This window comes from Drosophila nasuta, chromosome 2L, assembly GCF_023558535.2.
Source record: "Drosophila nasuta strain 15112-1781.00 chromosome 2L, ASM2355853v1, whole genome shotgun sequence".
Classification (NCBI taxonomy): Eukaryota; Metazoa; Arthropoda; class Insecta; order Diptera; family Drosophilidae; genus Drosophila; species Drosophila nasuta.
In genome coordinates, this window is record NC_083455.1 from 6,981,107 (window position 1) to 7,003,763 (window position 22,657).

Here is a 22,657-nt window from a genome sequence, read left to right on the forward strand (position 1 = left end):
TTAGCAATGTAGAGGTAACATGCCAACAGCTAAAATCAATTTCAAAATAATCTAAAACAATTTCGTTGAACGCGCTTGAACCTTTTCTTCTAAATTTTGACAAAAAAAAACGATAAAGTTGGGTGGGGAGGGGATAAAAAGAAAAATATACTGATAATTTACTGGTAATTTCACATTTTATGATATTATACAATTTGAATCGTTAAACCGGCATTATCGCAATTGAATGATTTTGTTTCAAGTGTCAAATTTGTCTGAATCTGGCATGGGGAGCGACGTACTTAGAGAGTATAAGACATTCGACAATACGATATTCGATTTACGATATTCATCTGCGATTTTGTTGTATGAAGAATGCAGCGCATTGTGTGTGACGGAGCTCAATTCGATTAAAAGTTAGAGAAAGAAAATCACATAATGATAAGGAAACCATTTAATGAAATTAAAATTGGAAAACCATTTGTAGATAAATCATGCCTATAAAATCATGAGCATTATATATCATTAGCACATTTCAAATTGAATCATAGCGTAAATAAATAGATGTATTTCAATAGTCACAAGAGCAGAACTCACCGAGTCAAGTGTGGTATCGATATTGCCATTGGGACGATCGGCCAACGTAGTTTCCTTGAGATTGATCTTGACGTGATTGGCCGCTGAGGTGGTGGCGCCACCTCGTTGCGGCTTTGTGGCATCCAGCAGCACTTTAAGCGAGGCGATGGCATGCAGCTGCGTTGCCTTCTCGTCCACTTTGCCTGGAACATCATCTTTGTCATTGTAATTGTGTGTTGGGTTTTTTGAGGGGGGTGTTCGACAAAAATGCAGTGTATTCATTTCAGACACACACACACAGTGTGTTTGTTATATGTGCGAGTGTGTTGTGCGTGTGTGTGGTACATAAGTGTGGTGGTGTTAATCAGAGTTGTTGTAGTTGTAGTAGAGTAGTAGGCGGTGTTGTTGTAGTAGTTATTGTAGTTGTTTGTTGTTGATGTTGTTGTTGTTGTTGTTAATATATTTGGTTTGATTGCAGACAACGAATTGAGTTTTCAACGCAAAATCCAAGTGTTTTTTATATTTTTTGAAAAATTAAATCGAAAAAAAAAGAAAGAAGAAAGAAAGAATAAAATTGCATCGATTAAAAATGAGAAGAAAACGAATTAACCCAGTTAAATATATATATTTTTTTTTCTTTTTTTTGGCTTTTGTTAATTAATATATTTTTGTATTTTTTTTTTTGGTTTTATACAAGCAAATTATAGCAGCTAAATGCCCATTGGGTTAGTTAGACGAGTATATTGAAAATATTTTATACAAAATGTTGATGTCAGTTGCGAAATAGCATTTTGGAGATTTGGAGGTAAGTAGTTGTTGTAACAGTAATAGTAATAGTAATAGTATAAGTAATAGCTAGAAGGTTAGAAACTAAACTAAAGTTTGAGGCATAGACTAGAGCGGAGAGCAATGAGAGTAGTACGAATAGACAGATAACGGCACAGACAAGAACTGAAGCATAGTTGGGGGCGCACATGAGTGTATTGATTGAGTTGATTTCGAGGGGTTTTGATTTTGGTTTTGGATGGACTGCGAGAGGGGGGGGGGGGGCATTACTAAACTACAGCTAAGACTATGTAAATATAACTAGTCTAATACACTACTAATATTTACCGTGTTGAGAGTCTCATGGTTAATTGGTCTAACTTGTTTTTAATTTTTTTTTTTTCATTGTTTCTTTTTTTTCGTTTTTTGAGTGTGACAGCGAACTTGTGTTTTGCACTAGCTGGGAATTGGGAGCTGATTCCAATCGGTTCAATTAATTTCGATATTTCAGTTAAATGCGAATGCAAGTTTTTGTTTGAGTTTTGTTTTTGTGGGAAACGGACGGGTTGTTATTATAATTGTTTGTCTTTACTTTTTGTGGTTGTTGTTGCTGTAGTCATTGGATTCGTTTTTGTTCTGATTATTATTGTTGTTGTTGTTGTTATCAATGTGGCATGAAGTGATACGTTCTTGGGTCTCAACTGACAGCTATTTGTGGACCCCAAATATGGCACTAGCATTTTGTATATACATATACATATGTGTTCATATTGTCAGTACAGGTTGGTTTACAGAAACTTAGATTTAGGCTTAACTTACACTTAATTATAGTACAGTTACAATACTTAATTTTGTTCATTTGGTTTAATACATGCTCATTGGCCGAACTAAGCAAAAAGCATGTTAATTCTGCCACGAAAATTATTCAATGATGAACAATTGAAAATAGATTCAGATAAATGATTCACACGAACATTTGTAATTGCTGAGTTTTAATTTCTTAATTTTAAATTAATCATCTGAATGTATTTCAATGTTTGAATGTATAATACAACGAAATAAATTTGCAGTTGCATATACTAGAAAACACATTTGAAAACATATGTAAACATTGTAAGTACAATGAACATTCCAATGATAACTCTAAGTACATGTATTTATAAACGTTTAGACCTATGCAAAAAACAAAAACAAAAGTAAGAAATGAAAAATAAGTAAATACAGCCCGCTCGACTAGTCAACGTCAAGTTGATACATGCAAGCACCTCGCTAATAACTTGTAGCTATTAAGTACAATTGAGTATCTGGGTATCTGAGTATCTGGTACTGCTCTACGAGGCCCAGGCCAATTTTGAGCAGCATTTTTGTAAAGCCAATTGTACTAGTTGCTAAGTAATTACAATTAACACATACAACATTACATTAAACATATTTATATTTATATATATATAGAGATAGATATGTTGATATATACATATTCAATATAAATTATTTTGTTATTGTCACGCGTCAAAAGTTGACGCTGCAAAAAACACGCAAACAACAAACTCTTCGAGCGAAGCAAATGGAATGAAAGCAACGAAAACAATCTTAAAGATACATACATACATACACACACATACTAAATACTTGTTGTAGTATGTACATAGGTACGATATGTAAGTAGATTCACTCATAACTAAACGAGTGTATTCGTTAATTCATATTCATTAATGCCACTAAGCTGCGCACAACATTCTAGGAATGTCTATGGAATACAAGATAGATGTATAGTATGTATCTATTGTTTTTATTGATATATAACGCATATGTATATTGTATATAAATGTAACTCCAAACTGACATTGAACAACATAAAATATTTTCGTTACTTGGTTTTCATTTTTCATGTTTTTTTCTTTGTTTTTTTTTTTTGTTAATCTTTTTTGTTTAACGCAAAATTAAATTAAGTAGAAAATGACTAAGCCAAACAAAATATATTAAAAATTAAATTGATTTTTAATGAGGCAACAGTAGCAGCTAAATGAAAAAAATTGGCAATGAAGCTGAAATTATAATGTGGGAAACTTGAATTGAAGCCATCAACAAATCATAATATTTAAATTTTATTTCCTAAGATTTCCCTAATACTACAAAACTCATAACAAATAAACATTGAAAGAAAACTCATATAGATGCCCCAGATTCACTCATTAAAAGATTATATACAAATAGAAGAAAATATGTATCTTACATATATAGTTTTTTAAACGAGAAAGTTGGAGAATTGATGTACATACTGAATGATAGGAGTAAAATTAAAGATTGACCAATACAGGGGTTTAAATCTGCTAATCGTTTATCTTTGAATTACATTTTATGCTATAATCGTATAATTTCCCATTTGTAAATGAATACTTAATGAGAGAAAATCCCACACAATTTATATGTTCTCTTAGAGTGAAACTTGGATAACAGAATAATCTATGAGGTTCTTAAATAACTCAATGTAAATTTTCAGCAAAGTTGTAGACTTGATCACAAATCAAAGACTCTTTCAGCTCTGCTCACAGGTCGAAATACAATGCACTTTGCAAAAGAAAATTAAAAGAATTCTAACACTTTGCACTCGTAAACCTTGGTGAACGCCCCAATGTCGGTCTTGGCCCTGGCTGGTTTCATTTGTTTTTTTGTTACAGTTTCAATTTGTCTTGGTCTGTAGGCCATTGCCGTGGCAACAACGCTACTTGTCAGCCCCATACATACATATTTACGAGCCATACCCCTAGCCACCATATCCATACCTAATCATACCCAGTCAGCCAGTCAGGCAGCTATGTGCCTAATACATAATAAATCAATGCGAGCACGTCCGGTGCTCTAATAGAAAGTCGAACCAGCCGGGCCAGTGTATTGTATACGTGCCCCGAAATGTCAGTGCATGTTTTGGGGCAACAGGGGTAAAGAGAGAGAGAGAGAGAGAGAGAGAGAGGGAGGGAGGGAGTGAAAGAGTCGCCTTCATACTGGAGCAAGGACTACAATTGGAGTGTGGGATTTTGGGAAGCGAGTTAAGCGCAAGGCGCTAGACATAGACGACACACAGTCTGGTTCGGTCTGGTCGCGTTGGTCGTGGTAATTAGATAAGTGGCCTCAAGGTCAGCGCATTAAAAAAAGGGCCAAGTAAATAAACAAACAAACAAACAAACAGAAGAAGGAATGAAGTTAAATGAAGAAGAAGTAGGAGAAATGCGGCAGGAGGCAGGAACGAACAAAGCAACCAACAAATGAAAATATACAGTAAAGAGTAGAGTGAAGAGTAAGTAAGTAACTTTCTTGCTAGCAAGTCAAACATCCAATTAGGAAGAAACACAGAATATACACAGAACAGACTTTTTTAAAAACTGAACACAAATTATTATTAGTTTTTTTTTTCGTATTTTTTTTCATTTTTTTTTTTAGAGTTAGGTATGGAGTATATAGTAAGTAGTTGGTATTATGTTTATTGCTTTTGTTTTTCGAATGTAAGCGTTTGGGAATTGGCATAGGACTTTGTAGTTTTTGGTTATTGGTTGTGGGCTTTGGATTGTGGTGATGGGGGGTGTTAGCGGTTTGGAGGTTTGGAGAACAGGTGGGAGGTTGGGATCGTTGGATTTCTTTTGAAATTGGTCTCATTTTTATATTTTCTTTAACTTGACTTGACTTGACTTGTGCAAAACACACTGTGACAAACTCAACGAACTTACCATCGTGTAGTGGATCTATCGTGTGTATCATTAGCTGTAATAGGCCATGACGGAATTTTGCACCGGTCTGTGTACTACCAGCAGTCCCACCACTGCTATTACCTGTAGCGCCCGCATTGCTTGTACCGGCCGGACCCGAACGGGTCTCGCTGGCCGCTCGTGATGTTACCGAACCGCCCGGCTGGGTGGCCATTGATGTTTCCGATGAGTTGGCAGCATTACCCTGAAGTGAAGGAAGAACGGATGGACGGGTGGTACGGTTACGGTTACGATTACGGTTACGTTTACGGTTACATTTACGTTAACGGTTATGTTCAGAGTTAAGGGGTTTTTGTTTCATTTTTTTTTCAGTTATTAGTTGAATTTTTTTTTGAGAAGAGTGTATGATTTTTTGTTGTTGTTGGATAGTGTATTTTTTATTGTTTTTGATGGTAAGCATTTTGTTGAGAAAAAGGTGAAAAGAAGAAGAAGAAAAGTTTATTATTGCAATTTGTAAAAATGTACAGTTTCGTGTTGAGCATTGATGTTGTCGTTGTTGTTGCTGTAATGTTGTATGTATTGTTGTAGTTTGTTGTTGTTGTTGATTCAGCTTTTGTATCGCTTAAAGTCTAATCGAATTAATAAGTGCAATTAATTTGTAGCCAATATTCCGTAAAGATAAGACAAAAACTAAAAACTCGAAAATTAAGTGAAAAGAAAATTGTTTAATTAAATTCAACCACAATATTCATAATACAGACAGTTAAACAAATACTATACGGACCACATAACTTGCATAACTGCTGATCTATTAACTTGGCCTTGATAACTCTCAAGTTTCAAAAAGATCGTACATCTTGAACTTAATGCTGTGACCATATATGACCATAATACAAAAAAGTTGGGAATTGGTTTTGGTTTACTGTTTTTGTTTTTTTTTTCGATTTAAAGTGCAACAAATCAAACATTATTTCAACAGTGAGACTCTTCATATGTACAGCTGGGATTGGTGCATACAATTGGATTTATCGGGTGTAAAGATCGGGCACAGACCACAGTTGATTGTGTGGCTTCGCTTTGGAAATGCATTTATTCCATTGCATTGGCCTCTGAGAAACTCAGGAGATTTTTGTTGTGGTTTTCAGTTAACATAAAACAAAAACAAATACTATAAAAAATGAATACATTTTCAAATAAATTATAGTACACTTTAAGCTTATTGTTGTTTTTTTTTTTTTAACAATTTTCACATTTTTTCTTATTTAAATTTTGTTTGTTTGCAACTGTTTTTTTTAAGTATACATACAAGCTTCAGTTTTTCAATGACTTGGTTTAGTTAAGAAAAAAAATATACATATATATACTTTTTTTGTATGTCAAAGCGCAGTGGGAAGTTTTGTTGTATTTCATTTTGCCTTCACTATAATCATAAAATGTAAACACATAAAACATAAAAAGTTATGTTCGAAAATTATACATTTGCAATATTTATAAATATATATATGAAGACTTCAGTTATTACAGAAACAATTGAAACAAACTTAAAGCTTAGACTTATGACTGGCCAAAAGGAAAGCTCTAGAAGTGCGAAAGAAAACAAAAATCGAACCATCTAATTACGATATACGATAATATGGTAAGTGATAAATGACTAAGTGATAATTAGTTAAGATATAGTAGATGCATGTCAAGTACACAAATATGACAACTTATAGAATACATAGAAAAAAAGCGATTATAGTATAGATAGATTGTTACGAGACCTACTACGATATACGATAATCGAATGTGTTATGTGATAAATACTTAAGTAGATAGTATGAATACGCTTTGAGAAGTCGTCAATCCAGATCCCATTCATAAAAATGCGGAGCTGAAACTGGAATTGGAACTGGGGCATGTGTAGGGCGATTCAAGATCGAACGAAACTAGCAATGAAACTAACTAACAAATAACTAACCTGAGGCCAATTAGCGTGTGGCTCGTGCCCAGGTGAACTACCTCATGGTTCATTATAATGCTAATTAATTGGCAAGTCATGTTGTTTTGCCAGTTTGATAGGCTACACTCATTCACGTTTCAATATAACTCAGTCGTTGAATGACGTAAAACCCTAGAGGATCTATGAAATAGGTGTATAAAAATAGTTGAGCTGCGATTGAGTGAAAGACATCGAATGAGAGAGAATAGAAATTGTTTTGCGTTAATAGACGAAATTGATCGGAGATTTTCCTTTTAATATGTCTTTTTCTCTATGGGTTTTGTGATCTTTTTTTTTTGTTTTTGGTCAAAACAGATGTGAAATCATGCTAAAAGCATTTTATAATAAACAGCAGTTACTTCAGCTGCTTAAATCGCATAATAAATTATTTAAACACGCATGAATCACTTTTGCACAATTTCAAAAACTCAGCGCAGGTTCAAAAATTTCGCCCAGGCAAACAAAAAAAAAACCGAACTCAAACCCGACAATGCAGACAAAGACGTCGTCAACCACGAAGCTGAATTCGAAATACGAAATCGAAATCGAAGGCGAAGGCGAATCACAATAAAACACTTGACCAAATGATCTAAGAAATGTAAATTGCAAAATATATATGCTTACAGTGAACCTGAGTGACTGTGTGCGACGACTCTCTCGGTCTCGATAGTTCGATATTTGTTTTGTAACTCAAAGCACGGCTGAATTTGTCACTCAACCAGTTTGGTCATTGAATGCAATCCGCGCCACCTGTCTCAATGAAGGGGCAGACCCCAAACCAGTTCCAAGAATTAATGCAGATATTCCTGGGATTTCAGATTGACGTCGACTTTGTTTACGTTCACGTTCATATATACTTGTTGACGATATAACTATTCAAAGCTGATAATGATAAAGCCAAGCGCCTCAAGCTGCCCCCTAGCTAAAGTGACGGACGAACCGACTGAGAGACAGACCGATTATTCGAAGTCGCTTTGACTCAGTCTTTGTTTCTCTTTCTGTCTCTGTTTGTGTCTCTATCTGTGCTTGAGACTCAGTTGTATTTTGAGCTGGTGTGTGAGCTGGCTGCATTGATCGTTGATTTGTCGATGGCTGCGCTGTGCTTTTATTATATAGCAGTGTTATGCGCTCTGTGCACATCATTTAGTAACGAATCTTGAACCCAAACACAACGAATAATCGCGCGCGCACGCGTCGTTCAAAGTAATCTCAAGCAAACGGGAACAACACCAGCGACAATGTTTCAGAAAAGGATTATCGAACTGTTTACATTGCTATTTTATTGGATGGTTATCACGCCAGCGATCTACCAATATTGCAAAACACAAAATTGGATACTCTGGGATTTAAATAAACCATTTCAATCATTTTCGGATCATGCGACATTCGCATTGTGTTTACTCGCTGGTTATGTGACCTTTTATCGCATTGTCATCTTCATCTACATGAAGCTGAAAGTCTGCGATGTTAAAATGTGGCATAAACTGAAGAAAACCCAGGAGGATCCCGAGTCACAGCTTAGCGATAAATCACACTATCAAGCCGTATCCACGGAAAATCTGGATACCGTTGATGGTCACAAAGCGGACAAAATGATGCCCAAAGTGATACGCACCATTAGCCATCCGCTGTTGATCGAAAGTGATCTGGCTCGCATACACATCAAACATGAGACACGTCCATTGCGCAGTGCGACTTTGCCACGCGAACAGCAACAACGACTGGGCCAAAATCAAATCTCTAGTCCAACGCCTAGTCTACGCTCAGCACCACCTGTGCCAGCAACTCCGCCCCGCACTCCGGGCATGGCTCGAAAGTTGAGCCATGGTGTCATCATGTCCCCAGACGTCTTAATGGGCACAACAACACATCACTCACATCATTCACACCTGCGACAAGGGGTCAAGACGTGATTAGTGAAAAAGAGAGAGCGAGAGCGTTTGATCGAAGTGAATCAGCATTCAAGTATTAGCATTAGCACCACACCAAAGAATCACAAGCGATGGACAAGTTCTGTCTGCAAATTATAGGCAATTCTTAAATGAATTTTTCAATTATTCCATCATTGCAGCACTTGCAGTGTTTTAAATTAAACGACATTTTATTTATATATTCGAGTTGTAGGCAATTTTCAAATTCATTTTTTAATCTTTCGATCAGCATTTCTCATTGAAGTATTTGCATTGTTTCAAAATATTCCAAGTGGGATACTTTCTCAAACAATTTAAGCATTTCGAAAATTAAGATTATTTCGAAGGCTTAAATGTTTTTTGTAAAATGGTAACACTTCTTGTAACAGGAATTAACCATTCAGTAAGTTATTTAAGTAGCGAATACCTACACTTAATTATTTGTGTATTTGTAATCTAAATATAAGGGATCAGCTTAACTGAAAACATATTATGTATTATATTTAATAATATATTCCAATAAATCGAATCAATGTCCAAAATGTAAAAATTTCTTTCAACATTTTCTTCTCTCAAAAAAGTTATAGAACAGAATATATTGATTTTGTTTATTGTCTACAAAGTCATAAATAAATATAAAGGTAAAGCTAACGATAAATTAACTGGTATTTATTATTATTATTACAATTGTATTTCATTAATGACTATGAAATACAATTCTAAATAAATATTTTCTACTATGATGCATCTCAATACTACGCGTTTTATATTTTGCACTCGATGGTATATTTTGAATGTGACACAATATCATTATATCAAATATGGGCTTTGTTATATTTTTAGTATCTTACAATTCAATACACAGGTATTAAAGAAGAATGTTGTTTTAAATTTAAGTAAAATTATTGGGCTCGACTATAAACAGGATCATGGAAGTGAGTAATATTCAAAAATAAATAGGTTTATTAAAAGACCGCAAACTTTTAGTTGTTCTTATTCTTATATTCTTATATTACTTCATTAGTTGGTAATCGGCTGTTTAGAGAAACAAGTGTTTTAATTTCCGTCAAATATGTTTGGCGAACAAATTGTTGAAGTGTGTTGAAGTGGGGATCTTTGCTCCAATCTTGATGGCTAATTCAAGAAATACGACATCAATACGAATTCCCTTTTACCCATATACCTTTTACCTTTTACATTCAGCATTGTAATATATACATTCTTTCAAATAAAGTCATTAGACATACGTTTATGGAGCAAATTACACAGAACTAAGTATGGGTTAGATTATCAACTGGAGGAAAAAAAATCGTACTACCAAAATCTGGACTGTGATGGACATTCTTATGTGGGAAGTATTCCTCCATAGAAGGCACCCACCCCTCTCGGACCACCTCCAGCACCTCCTCTTGGCATTTTAAAAATAATTGTGGAACACGAAGCGGCCTGTATGAACATCCAGTCCTTAGAGACTGTATAAGATAGAGCTACAATTTTTTTACGGCACTTGGTGTTGGTGAGCTCAAATAAATTTTATTTATATTTTTATTAGTTATATTTAATAAATGTTATACACATTTTACACAATTATTGATATTCCTTTATTTGTTTTGTATTTATTATCAACATAAAGTATTTAAATTATTTTAATTTTTAACCATTTTATAAAATTTAGCAAATAATTAAAAAAACATTTTAGAAACGAAAGCGCAGTTTCTTCACTTTATCCGAAATATTCATCTTGGACTCAATCTCTTTCTTTATAGCCATTTTTGAGTGCTTTTCCTTTCCTTTAAGCACGATCTTTTTATCAAGTTTCTTCAATTCGCCGTAAAAGTACATGGTAGTTCGATAAAAAGCTATGTACACTATGACACTGAGAAAACAAAACACAAGTAGGGGTTGAAATCTCTTGTAAAATTCAACATCTAATTTGTTAATGTTGACCCAATCCCGTTGTTTGCACTCTTCATGAGCATATGGAATAAATTGCGTCCAATAACTAATTACTAGGAATAATTCCAAGAATGTATGTTCAAACATCCTGAATATAAGACTGATGAATGTTGTTTCTCTGTATATACCTTATAACGAACTGAAAAGAGTTTTACTAAGACCTTACGATAATAAAAAGTTATCGCAAAAAAATGTATACTATATGAAGTTCGTTATTCAGCTTCTGATTTAAAAATAGGTAAATATGCTGGTAAAATATAAATTTTCCATAAAATAAAAATCTGATTAACCCATAAACAGGAGCATTTCGAATGGTGAATTTAAATGAATGTTAAACAATATTCAGAGTCATAAAAACAGAGGCATGAATTCTTATTTCCAAAACCTATTAGAGAGAATCCGTACTAGCGTTAAACCAAAGTGTAAATGATTGATAACAATAGCTTGACTATAAATTTATTTTGAAATAAATGAACAGAATCTTGCGGTTGCAGACTCAAATAAGTAAGGAAGTTTAGTCGAGTGTGCTCGACCGTGAGATATCCGCTACCCATTTTGAATAAAAGCAAACTATTGTGGGATTATTCTCAAAATATACCAAAATAATACACCACAAACCTTCAAAAAATATGCGAAAGGGTATTTTTGGTAAATTGATATGGTACATTCAAAATATACCAGATTGTCAGCCACATTAACTAAGACCCATAGTAAGGAGACGTTTTTGCCCATACAAAAGTGTTTCTTTAATAACACCAACTGTTTTTATCTGATCGCATCCAAATTTCAAGAATCGTTAATACTACTGTTATTATTACAATTACGCTAGCTATTTGATATTTGTTAATTTGCAGGGTAGGACGTGGACGTGGCAAAAAATTGAAACAAACTTGATCTGCGTGCAAACATAACAAAAAAATTATAGCTCTATCTCTTATAGTCTCTGAGATCCAGTGTTTCATACGGACGGACGGACAGACGGACATGGCTAGATCGCCTTGGCTGTTGACGATGATCAAGAATAAATATACTGTATAGGGTCGGAGATGCCTCCCTCTACCTGTAACATACATTTCCTGCCGGCAAAAAGTTATAATACTCTTCTACCCTATGGGTACCTGGTATAAAAAGAGTTCTGTCCGCTCAGTTTTTAGCCTCTATGTTAAGGGGGCTCAGTTATATTCGTTGTATTCCTTACGATCTTATTAATATCAAGCCATAGGCAGATTAAAAAAGAGCAAGCATAAATTCTTAGTTATAAAAGTATATATAAGAAAAGTATTCGAATTCCTTTTGTTTTCATGTTTTTTATAAAATTCAGCATATAATTAATTTTATATTTGTCTGAGGGTAAGATTTTCGTGGCAACGCTCATAAATTTAATAAATACAAGAAAAATACATAATGTCAAATATAATTAATGTGTAGTTTTTCACATGTAAGAAAGTTGGTTTCCAGAAAAATGAAGTCAATTATTTTTGGAAACGAAAACGCAGCCTGGATATCCATGAACGTTTCTCCATTTTATCCGGAATAACCATATTTGCCTGAACATCTTTTTTTACCATATTGGTTGAGTACTTTTCCTTTCCTATACGCACGATTTTTTTTATCAAGTTTCTTCAATTCGCCGTATAAGTACATAGTATATCGATAAAAAAGTGCATACACCATGGTAATGATAAGACAAAACACTAAAAAGCGTTGGTACGTGTCTTCAAAAGCTCTAAATCTAAAATTGACCAACTCTTTTTTTTTGCACTCTTCATAAGCATATGGTGCGAACTGCGTCCAATAACCAATTGCAAGGAATACTTCCAAGAATGTTCTTTCAAACATCCTGAATAAAACACTGGCGAATGTTGTTTCTCTGTTTAAAGTATAGAACGAGCTGAAAAGAGTTTTGCTAAGAATTCACGATTCTTTGATCAAGTTTCTTCAATTCGTCATAAAGGCACATGGCAAATTAATGGCAACAAACACTACGACACGTCATAAGCAAATGGGAAGAGCCGCATCCTATAAATAGATGTGAAGAATTCTTCCAAGATTCTCTTTTCAAAGATCCTGAATGGAACATAGATGATAGTTGTGTTTCTGTATAAGCTATACAACAAACTGAAAAGCTTTTTACGAATAACGCACAATGTTTATAAGTTATCACTGTAAAACTTATACTAAATGAAGTTCGATATTTAGTTTCAGATTTAATGATAGGTAGACTATTTTTAAATATTTTTTTTGGATAAGACATGTATTAATTATTAATTATAATTATGAATCTATATATGCTTGAGGATATTAAACTTCACGAATTTTAATGGGTCTAGATATTTATTATTTATCATATTGTTCTGTATTCCGGATGGAAAGAAATTTCAAGAAAAACATAGCACATGAGATAAATTTTGATTAAAATTTAATTCGGTTGTATAATTTATATTTACAAATATATTTATATATAATATTTAAAGTGATACAAACTCCCTTTCTGTACAGTCAACACCTAATCCCCGACTCTTAAACGAAAGCTAAGTTGCGGAAATGTTGGCTAGCTATTTTTAAATTATATTGTGGTTTATGTGTGGAGTTATGAATAATAGAAGAATGTAGCCTTTACTGTATGGCGATACATGTTTATTTTTTAAATTATAACTAGTTGTATTTGTGAGTTTCAGCGAAGTTCACGCAGTCGGATCGTCCAGCAATGATACGAAAAATTATTGTGGAAATATTCACATTTATCTTATACTGGATTTTAATTGCACCCCTTGTAGTTAGCATTTGCTCAACAAAAAAATGGGTTACCTGGGAGGATGATGAACGTATGGAATCTATAAAAGGTATTTCTGCGATGGTTCTCGGACTGGTGGCGGGCTATGTGGCGATCTATCTGATTGTTGTAGTCGTGTATCTAAAGATAAACATCTGTACGATGAAAGAATGGCATAATCACGAAGCAAATAATATCGAAATGCTGAATGCCGAAAAGGGACTCTATGGAAGAGAAGAAGATGTGAATGAGGACCATATCGATGGCCCACGAACATTACGCCGAACTCAAAATATGCCCCCATATCCCCTCTATCAATATCGGCGACCAATAGAAGGAGTTCACCCACCAACTCAAAAACCAACAAAACAGAAACAAAATAAAAGGCAAGATGCACCACCCCCACCATATACAGCGCCAGAGAATTAGTCTGATGATTAAGAAAGCAGAAACAAACAAACAAAATATTCTAATAAATAATTATAAAATATTCAACTTTTTGTCAATATTAAATAAAGTTTCTGCTGAACAATCGTAACAAAAAATTCTAATATTATTATTATTTCATCCAGTTTACTGCTTTTACCATATATGACCATATAACATATATTATAAAGAAATAGCTGTGTTCAACTTAGGTGAACTCATTTATCAAGAATATATATAGGGTCATGGCAGTGAGTGTTAATCATAAATAAATAGGTTGATTAGTAATCACCATCAATAATTATATCGAAAGACCGCAAACTTAAGGTTATATATGCTGTGTAATGTACATTGTAGAAATTACTTTATTATTCTAGTTTAGTTCGAAAACTGCTGTTAAGAGAGACGTGTGTTTTATTTTCCGTCAAATATGTTTGGCGAACAAATTGTTGAAGTGTGTACAATACTTGGGTATTGGGGGATCTTTGTTCCAATATTTATCTCTTACATGGAATGGGAATTCGAGGGTAATCCAATGGATACCTTCTTTAAGGAATCCCATAAGCCCTTATATCTAATAGGAGGCTATCTGGTTACCTTCCGCATTGTCCTATATACATTCTTCCAAATGAAGTCATTAGACTTACGTTTATGGAGCCAATTACAGAGAACTAAGTATGAGTTGGATTATCAACTGGAGGAAAAAAAATTGTACTACAAAAATCTAGACTGTGTAGATGGAGATTCTTATGTGGAAAGTATTCCCCGTAAGAAGGCACCCACCCCTCTCGGACCACCTCCAGCACCGCCTCTTGGTATTTCAACAATAATTATGGAGCACGAAGCGGAAATATACGCGTGCCCGGAGTAATATTGCATAAATAATATGTGAAATATGCTAACTATATTATTTAAATTAAGCTTATTTTCAAATAATAATGCTGTAATATGTTATGTGAAAACCAATAAACTCCAATAACTAGAAGTTTTTTACATTGCTTTATAGGGGAGAAGGGTATTATAACTGTCTGCCTACATTCAGCATATATGTACATATCTTACTTTCATTTATATTCTTGATCAGCTTCAACAGACATGAGGATAATGCCATGTCCGTCTGTCTGTTTGCCTGTCCGTCTTTTAGTGTCTATGACTTGTTATTGCTGAACGTTGATTAAAGTTCTTTTAGATTATTCTCATGCCCATTTAATTCCAAGGAAATCAGAAACTCTTTCTACGACCAAAATCGGCAGCAGTTGTCGGGTTTGGATTGCCTTAGTTTCTACTTATATATTTTGTGTTCTATATATGAAGAATGGTATACAAATTTTAAATGATTATTAATATTCCTTTATTTATTTAGGATTTAAAAGTATTTGATTTTTTAACTTTAAAGCTATTCTATAAAATTCAACATATAAATTGTTTTGTTTTACAATAATACAATAAAAGTACATAATGCCAAAGGATTAATGTATAGTTATCAACAATCAAGACAATTATTTTTTAGTAACGCAGCCGGGATATCCATGAACGTTTCTCCAGTTTATCCGAAATATTCATATTTGCCTCAACAGTATTCTTTATTACATCTTTTGAGTACTTTTTCTTTCCTGCACGCACGATTTTTTTATCAAGTTTCCTCAATTCGCCGTGTAAGTATTGGGTAATTCGATTAAGAGTCATAAATACTATGACACTAAGAACGCCAAACGCGAAAATAGCTGGAAAACTCGATCTCATTTCCAAAACGTCAGGTTTAACCCAATTCCGTTCTTTGCACTCTTGAAAAGCATATGGTACTAGCTTTAGCCAATATATAATTATGAGAAAGACTTCCAAAAGTCTATCTTCAAACATCCTGAATAGAACACAGATGAATGTTGTTGTTTCTCTGATTAAGGTATACAACGAACTGAAAAGTTTTTAGCTTATAAAGCACGACAATTAAAAGCTATTGTAAAAACCACAGCTTATTCAGCTTCTGATTTATAAATAGTTAAGTATGATAGGATATTTTTAAATAAAGTCGCCACAATAAATGTATACATTTGTATATAATCTTGAGGTTTCAAAACAATTATTCATTTCAGTTAATTTCTACAATTTTTCAGTAAAATTAAAATTATGTTAGAATTTTAAATTAAATATCAGAAAATTTAAATGGACCTATTTATTATTTATCGAATCGAAATTAAATCAATAATCAATTCGCGGAAATGCTGGCATTTTTATATTATCAACAATTGCAGAATGTAGCCTTTTTGTGAAATAGCCGAAATAGTTACTATGGAAGAGAAAATGTAGGTGGAAGACGAGATTAATGGCTCACGAACCTTATCACACTATCAATATCGGCGACCAATAGAAGGAGTTCACCCATCAACTAAAAAGGAAACAATCAGAAACACAATAAAAGGCAATATGCACCACCTTAACCATATTCAGGGCCTGAGAATCAGTCTGCTGATTGAGAAAGCAGAACTACGATGCAAATAATTCTAATAAGAATTTATAAGAATATTCAAATTTGTAAAAATATTTTATAAGGGTTCTTTTGAAGAAACGCGTAAACAAATTCTTTGTTTGTAACTTGTAATTAGTACATCCTGTTAGGTGAAATTATTTAAAAATAATATAAACAGAACATTAATCACAAACAAATCGATTATCCAGTAGTGACCATCGCTAATCAAAAGACCGCTACCTATATGTGCTATAGTCTATACATAAGAATTATTGAATTATTAACTAGAGGAATCAAAATCGTAATTCCAAAATCGTATCGATTGTGATTTGTATTATTATACTGCTAAATACTATATAATATCTCTATTATTTCAAAGTATTTAATTTAATAAATTCACAAGCTTATAATATTATATTTGCAGAGAATTAAGATAAATAAGGTTAATAAATCCCACGTACACTGAGTAGCGTTGTTTTTATTTCAAATACCCAAAAATGCACTATAGAATTTCAAGTATTCATGTCTTGCAGAAAATTTACAAAACTAGGGATGTCCGTTAAACATAAGAATGTTCGCTATACAGGGCATAAGATTTAAATAATAAAACATGATTTCATTTAAAGAATTTAACCGGTGTAGTTGAAATATTTGAATACGCCGTCCTTTCACAAACGGAATTAACGCTGGTCGTTGATTCAATGCAAAAACTATCTGTCAGGTAATTGGTAAGTTTTCGTTTCTCCAATATTTTTGCAATGATTGTCATACTTTTAAATATTGAAAATATCTATAGCTGGATATTATCAACATTTGATCTCCATTTTGTGTAGTTTACTGTGGGAAATTTTACTTAAATGGTAAGTTGAGTATTTCATAAATCAAGTCATACTGTGCGGATCAAAAAAAGCAAGCATTTAAATGTGGAGGCACTACGACACATGCGTGAGCGCGAACGAGAGAGAATATCAGCGCTCCATAATCAAGTTCAGATCAAATTCAAGTTCAAGCTGTGTGCACAGTTTGATTGGCTGCATGCAAAGTTGTATTTGTATGTGTTGTCGCTGCTGTCTGTGTGTTTCTTAGTGTGTGTATGTGGGTGAGTATTTATATGTAGAGTATATATGAGTTAATAAGTCGTTAGACGCATAACAAATGAGAAGGTGTTTTAGTAAATAAACAAACGCTAAGCACTAAGAACTGAATCTTTAGCTAGAGTTAAGATTGCTTAGCGCATGAAGAATAAATGTAAGTTTGTCAAATGTAAATAATAAATTCAAGAGTTAGTTGAAAACAATAGATAGATTGAACGATAGCTGAGACTAACCAGTTGACAGTTGGCAGTTGAAATTCACGATTAAACGACCGATGGGAAAGTTGCGAAACATCGGAACACAAAAATAAAAAACCCCATTACATTAAGTCATATTGATGAGTCATTCGTATGTATGTAGAGCATGATCTAACGTGTCGAAATCAGTTATTAAATTGAATTATCTTTCACATTTTTGTGTCACCTGTAATAGTCCGCGTAACCTTGACAGATTTCGGAAATATTTCATGAAAGTATCACTATGGACTGGTTTTAAGTGAAAAAAGATTGAGTTAAATCTCAAACTCAGGTGAAATTCAAGCTGCGCAATTATTGTCATCTCATCATCATCATCATCATTATCATCATCATCATCATCATCATGATAGTAATGATGATCGTCATCAGCATCTTATATTCAATGCCAAAGTCGCATTTCATGTTAGTCATGCAAGTTTCATGTCCGATTGCAACCGCACGTGGTGCCTGCCCTTAGTCATAGTAACTAGCACAGCTGTTAACTGGTTAGTGTCAGGTTGTTGGAAAAATGCATTTGAAAAGTATTACTAGACCAAAGTAAGAAGAAGCATACTTAACAAAAAAATGAGAATAAAACGAAATTATTTCCTGGCAAAGGATTTGAATTTTCGTTTCTTTTTTTCATATTAATTTTTGTTTTTTTTTGCAGACAATTTGCAAATTTTACTTTCGCTTAAACGACTTTTGCAATTCGTTTTTATACATTTCTTTAGCATTCTTTTTTTTTTTTTTTTGATCTTTTAAGAATTGGAATTTGTTTGCAAAAAAACTTCCCAACTACTTACTGCTGGCATAAGTTGATCTGTACTTCTGACGCGAGTCACCTTGTTTTTGGTAATCATCTTCTTGACGCAATGCTCCACCTGTACGTTCCACTTCATGAAGGTCACATAGGCAATATAGATGGTGAACAGGATGAGCGCCTCCCACCAGAATATGCGATTGTCGCGAAAAAAGTAGATCAACACCAGCAAACTGATGCTGTAGAATGAGCAATCGCGGAATAATGGCCACCATGTCAGCGATAATACAGTTCTTGAGAATAGCGCACACATCCCAATCACGAAGAGTATGTTAAAGACAGCCGATCCAACAATCGTACCAATGCCAACATCATCGAACGACACGAAAACGCCAATGACACTCGTGAAGAGCTCCGGGGCACTGCCACCCGCAGCCATAAACGTTGCGCCGGCAACATCGTCAGTGATGCCGAGCTTTTCAATGATTACGTCAAGGGAAGGCACGAAGAATTCATCGCAGACAATTGCCAGCGCCACAAACATGTATATAACACCGATGATGTGCAGGATGACAGCGCCGTTCTCGAGCTGTTCTTTCGTGAATAGATCTTTTGGAAATAATGGCGTTTTCGTGGTGTTTGAATTGTCGGTTGTAGTTTCTGGAATGAGCAGAGAACATGTTCGAAACGATATTGGTTAGTTCAAGATATTGATTGCATTCAGCTAATTTATCATTGTTAAGAGACATTGTGTAAAGGAGACAAATATCTTTAGTTGGAAAAATACTATGCAACTCTTAATTGTTACATATGTACATCTTAGAGATAGATTTAATTAATTAATCATATTTGAAATTGACAAGTAACCTAATCTTCTTGTTTAATAGTTTAATTCCTATTTGTTTTATTTATAATAGTTTAATATTTTACTCTTTCTGTTAAGGCCAATTCTATACTTATATATAATGAATAGGCATAGGTTTTTCTTCATTCATGTAATCAATTGCAATTATTTTGAAAATCCCATCCTCAACACAATAATTTAATGAAAAGAATGGCAAGAATTATTTTAAAATTTATTTAATAATTTATTTTTTTGTTAAAAATTTAAAGCTTAAATTTGTGTTATTACTTTATATTGTTTTCTAAATTATTACTTTATATTGAGTCTAAATTTGCTATCCTTAGCCTAATAATTTAGTGAAATAATAGAACCTATAACAAACGAATTTTTGATTGTGCTTCTTTTCAATTCTTTACTATCATCCATTTTTTTGTGACATATCTATTGTTGACAATATTTTAGGAGTTACGGATAACTTTATTATGTAGCCCAATAAATAATTACAAATATTTCAAAATGCTTTCTAGATGTTAGATAAATACTCGTAATCGTAATCGTAATCGAAACGTGGCAAATAGTAGTTAGCATTAAATGAGGAAGCCTGACCTTTAGCGCGATAAACGCTCCCAAGACACTTGGAGTCGGCACTTTTGAGTGCCGTAAATACTATAGTTATTACTAAACACTTGTATTATCATACTCGACTCCGACTCATAGTTAACTCCCCAATTACACATCCTCAATTAAATAGCTCGACCTTTTGCTGGCTGCGATGATAAAGAGGAAAAAAAAACGCTCGCAAATCGCAGGCAAAACGCGTGGCGCAGGCGGCACCTTTTGTGCGATTTGCCACATAGCAATTAACCGTAAATTATGCAGCACATTTTGCAACAATTAACAGATTGCAACTGCAACTGCGAAACTGCAACAGCAACTTCAATTGGCAAATGTAAATGTTTATCATTAATTTGTGCTCTTTTTTTGTTGCTGTTGTTTTTGTTGTATGAGCAATCATTTTGGCGCGTGTGCCGAACAAATAATCATCGCGTTTTTAATCGCCAGCAGCACAATCGCCGACTCTCCACTTGACTCTGTGGCTGTGACTGATTCATGTCATTAGTCTGTCTAAGCTGTTGTCATTCGTATTGTTTGTTGATTTATCATAAAAAAATGCGAAAATACATGAGAACTGAGTGTGCAGCAAGTCTTTGCGGCCTCCCTAAGAAATTCTTATCACTAAAGCAATTTTAGCTGTGCGTATTCATACTTTGTACCGAGTCTATAATTAAATGAACTCATTTTCTCTTGTTGACTCACAATCTGTGGCTGTGCCTTGGTCAACCCAGAACATTACTCTTGATTTTATGAAAACCGGTTTTAAACTTTGAAAAACAAAAAAGTCACAACTCATTCACCCAATTTGTATTGCGATAACGGGGCCCTACACACCCGCACAACAAAGTCTCCTGCCATCAGTTACAGATGAATGAAATACCCTGGAATAGTAATTTAAAAATTTCCAAGCATATTTAAATTACTTACTTTACGTGTTTAAGGGGCTATTAACTATTTTTAGATCTTGTAAGTAATGGCCTATATAAATTCTCTACTTATTTTTTGACTATAACCTCATAAAAAGTAGAACAAAAATAAACAAATAACTTGTATAAATGTATTCGAGCAAAGTTAGAATGAATCACAAGTATGATATATTCATTTTATCCATTATTAAATTCAATATAAAAATATTATTAATAATAATAATTCTTGAAAATTGTTTCGTAACATCCGGAATGCAGTAAAATGAATAACAAGGTTTTCTTTTAGAATTTTATTTTTTTATTTACGCTGAAATCTATACAAATAACGCTTAACTAAGCAGACCAAAATAAAATCAATATTCGAATGTAATAAAGAGAAATAAAGATTTACGAAACAGGTTTACGCAAAATTTGTGAAGCAAGCAACCCTATAAGATATTCTCAATTCTCATTCTTATTCTCGCGTACTCTCTCTCTCTCTCTTATTCTCAATTTGCATGCAGTTAACGGGCTTCTACACACCCACACAATTGCTGAACCTGCCTTTCGAAAACTGCAGGCTGTCCCCCCTCGGTATACACCCTCCCTACATGCAACCTAAAAACTGAGGTTTTTCAGAACTCAACACGGGAACGTGCGCTATAAATCAATGTTACAAATGAATCACTTGCCAAATGCTTAATGAATGACGATTGCTGCACTTGGTGTATGAAAGATACCCTGTAATACTTAAGTATTTGCTTATTTAAACACTCACAGAGACGATTAGTCATTTGAAGCTATTTTCAAAACTCCTCCTTGTAATGAATATCACTATTCAACATCCTATAATATGCATAATGCATTAGTAATCATAATACAATGTGTAATAGCAGATATTATGCATAAATAATTTGACAACTTTCAAAATTGAGCAATTTTATGGAATACCCTACAATGAGTGTCAATTAAAAGTTTTGTGTTTATTTTATTTAAATATTGAGCTTCAACTTCTGCGATTCTAAGCTTTGTTAATACATCAACGACATTATATGTTAGACATAAGTTTGCACAATCTTTCTCTGCTAGTAATGTAAATTTATTTGCAGAGTATTTTGTAGTCTATCAACGATTTGTAGTCAAAACGTTACTTGTTTTTTTATTTACTTGCAGGTAAGATAATTTGTATTTTGTTTGGATGTGGGCGTTCATTGAATAAGCTACAGTTAACACGGAGGTAACGCTTTGAATATCAAACCAGATCATCGAGAAATTGCGCTCATTAGAAATATGAATAAATAAATGACTAAGTGCAAAGCTGAGCTAGTCAAACTGACGGAAGACTTAACACCCGATAGGGAAGCAATCGACAGATATGGAAGCTTAAGATCTTAGACAAACAACTTCTAGATGCAAATTCTAGATATTCAAATAATAAATATTGAAGTCATTACGTAGAGGGAAGCCAGGTATGATCATTAAATAAATAGAATGTAGTCTCAAGAAATGTTAATTAAACGAGTTGTTGCTATCAGAAGCGATAGTAACTTTTATGTCGAAAATAATGAAAGATAGAAAAGTTGTTTATATAATCATTTCTATTGGATTCTTCCAGAATTGTTCAAGTTTTTTTAAAGATCGAGTATTTATTTGTATAGAGTATTTG

At 33.5% G+C, this 22,657-nt stretch overlaps 2 protein-coding genes and 1 long non-coding RNA gene across 3 annotated transcripts in view; 2 read left to right on the top strand and 1 right to left on the bottom strand.

Moving 5' to 3' along the window:
• LOC132783724 (sodium/potassium/calcium exchanger Nckx30C) overlaps positions 1 to 22,657 on the bottom strand; it is a 39,971-nt gene that overhangs the window by 6,267 nt on the left and 11,047 nt on the right. Inside the window, 3 exon segments of the mRNA XM_060789072.1 lie at positions 577 to 758; positions 5,043 to 5,265; positions 18,671 to 19,287. Of these exon segments, the coding sequence (XP_060645055.1) occupies positions 577 to 758; positions 5,043 to 5,265; positions 18,671 to 19,287 (1,022 nt within the window).
• LOC132783725 (uncharacterized) lies at positions 8,115 to 9,466 on the top strand. The gene has a single exon (XM_060789073.1). The coding sequence runs from the start codon at positions 8,241 to 8,243 to the stop codon at positions 8,913 to 8,915; it is 675 nt and encodes a 224-aa protein (XP_060645056.1). The 5' UTR covers positions 8,115 to 8,240; the 3' UTR covers positions 8,916 to 9,466.
• LOC132783727 (uncharacterized) lies at positions 17,715 to 18,827 on the top strand. The gene is made up of 2 exons (XR_009632183.1): positions 17,715 to 17,782; positions 18,631 to 18,827. It is a non-coding gene; the product is annotated as an uncharacterized LOC132783727 (long non-coding RNA).

Coding starts and splice junctions, on each gene's coding strand:
- LOC132783725 (XM_060789073.1), top strand. CDS start 8,241: ATGTTTCAGAAAAGGATTATCGAACTGTTTACATTGCTATTTTATTGG.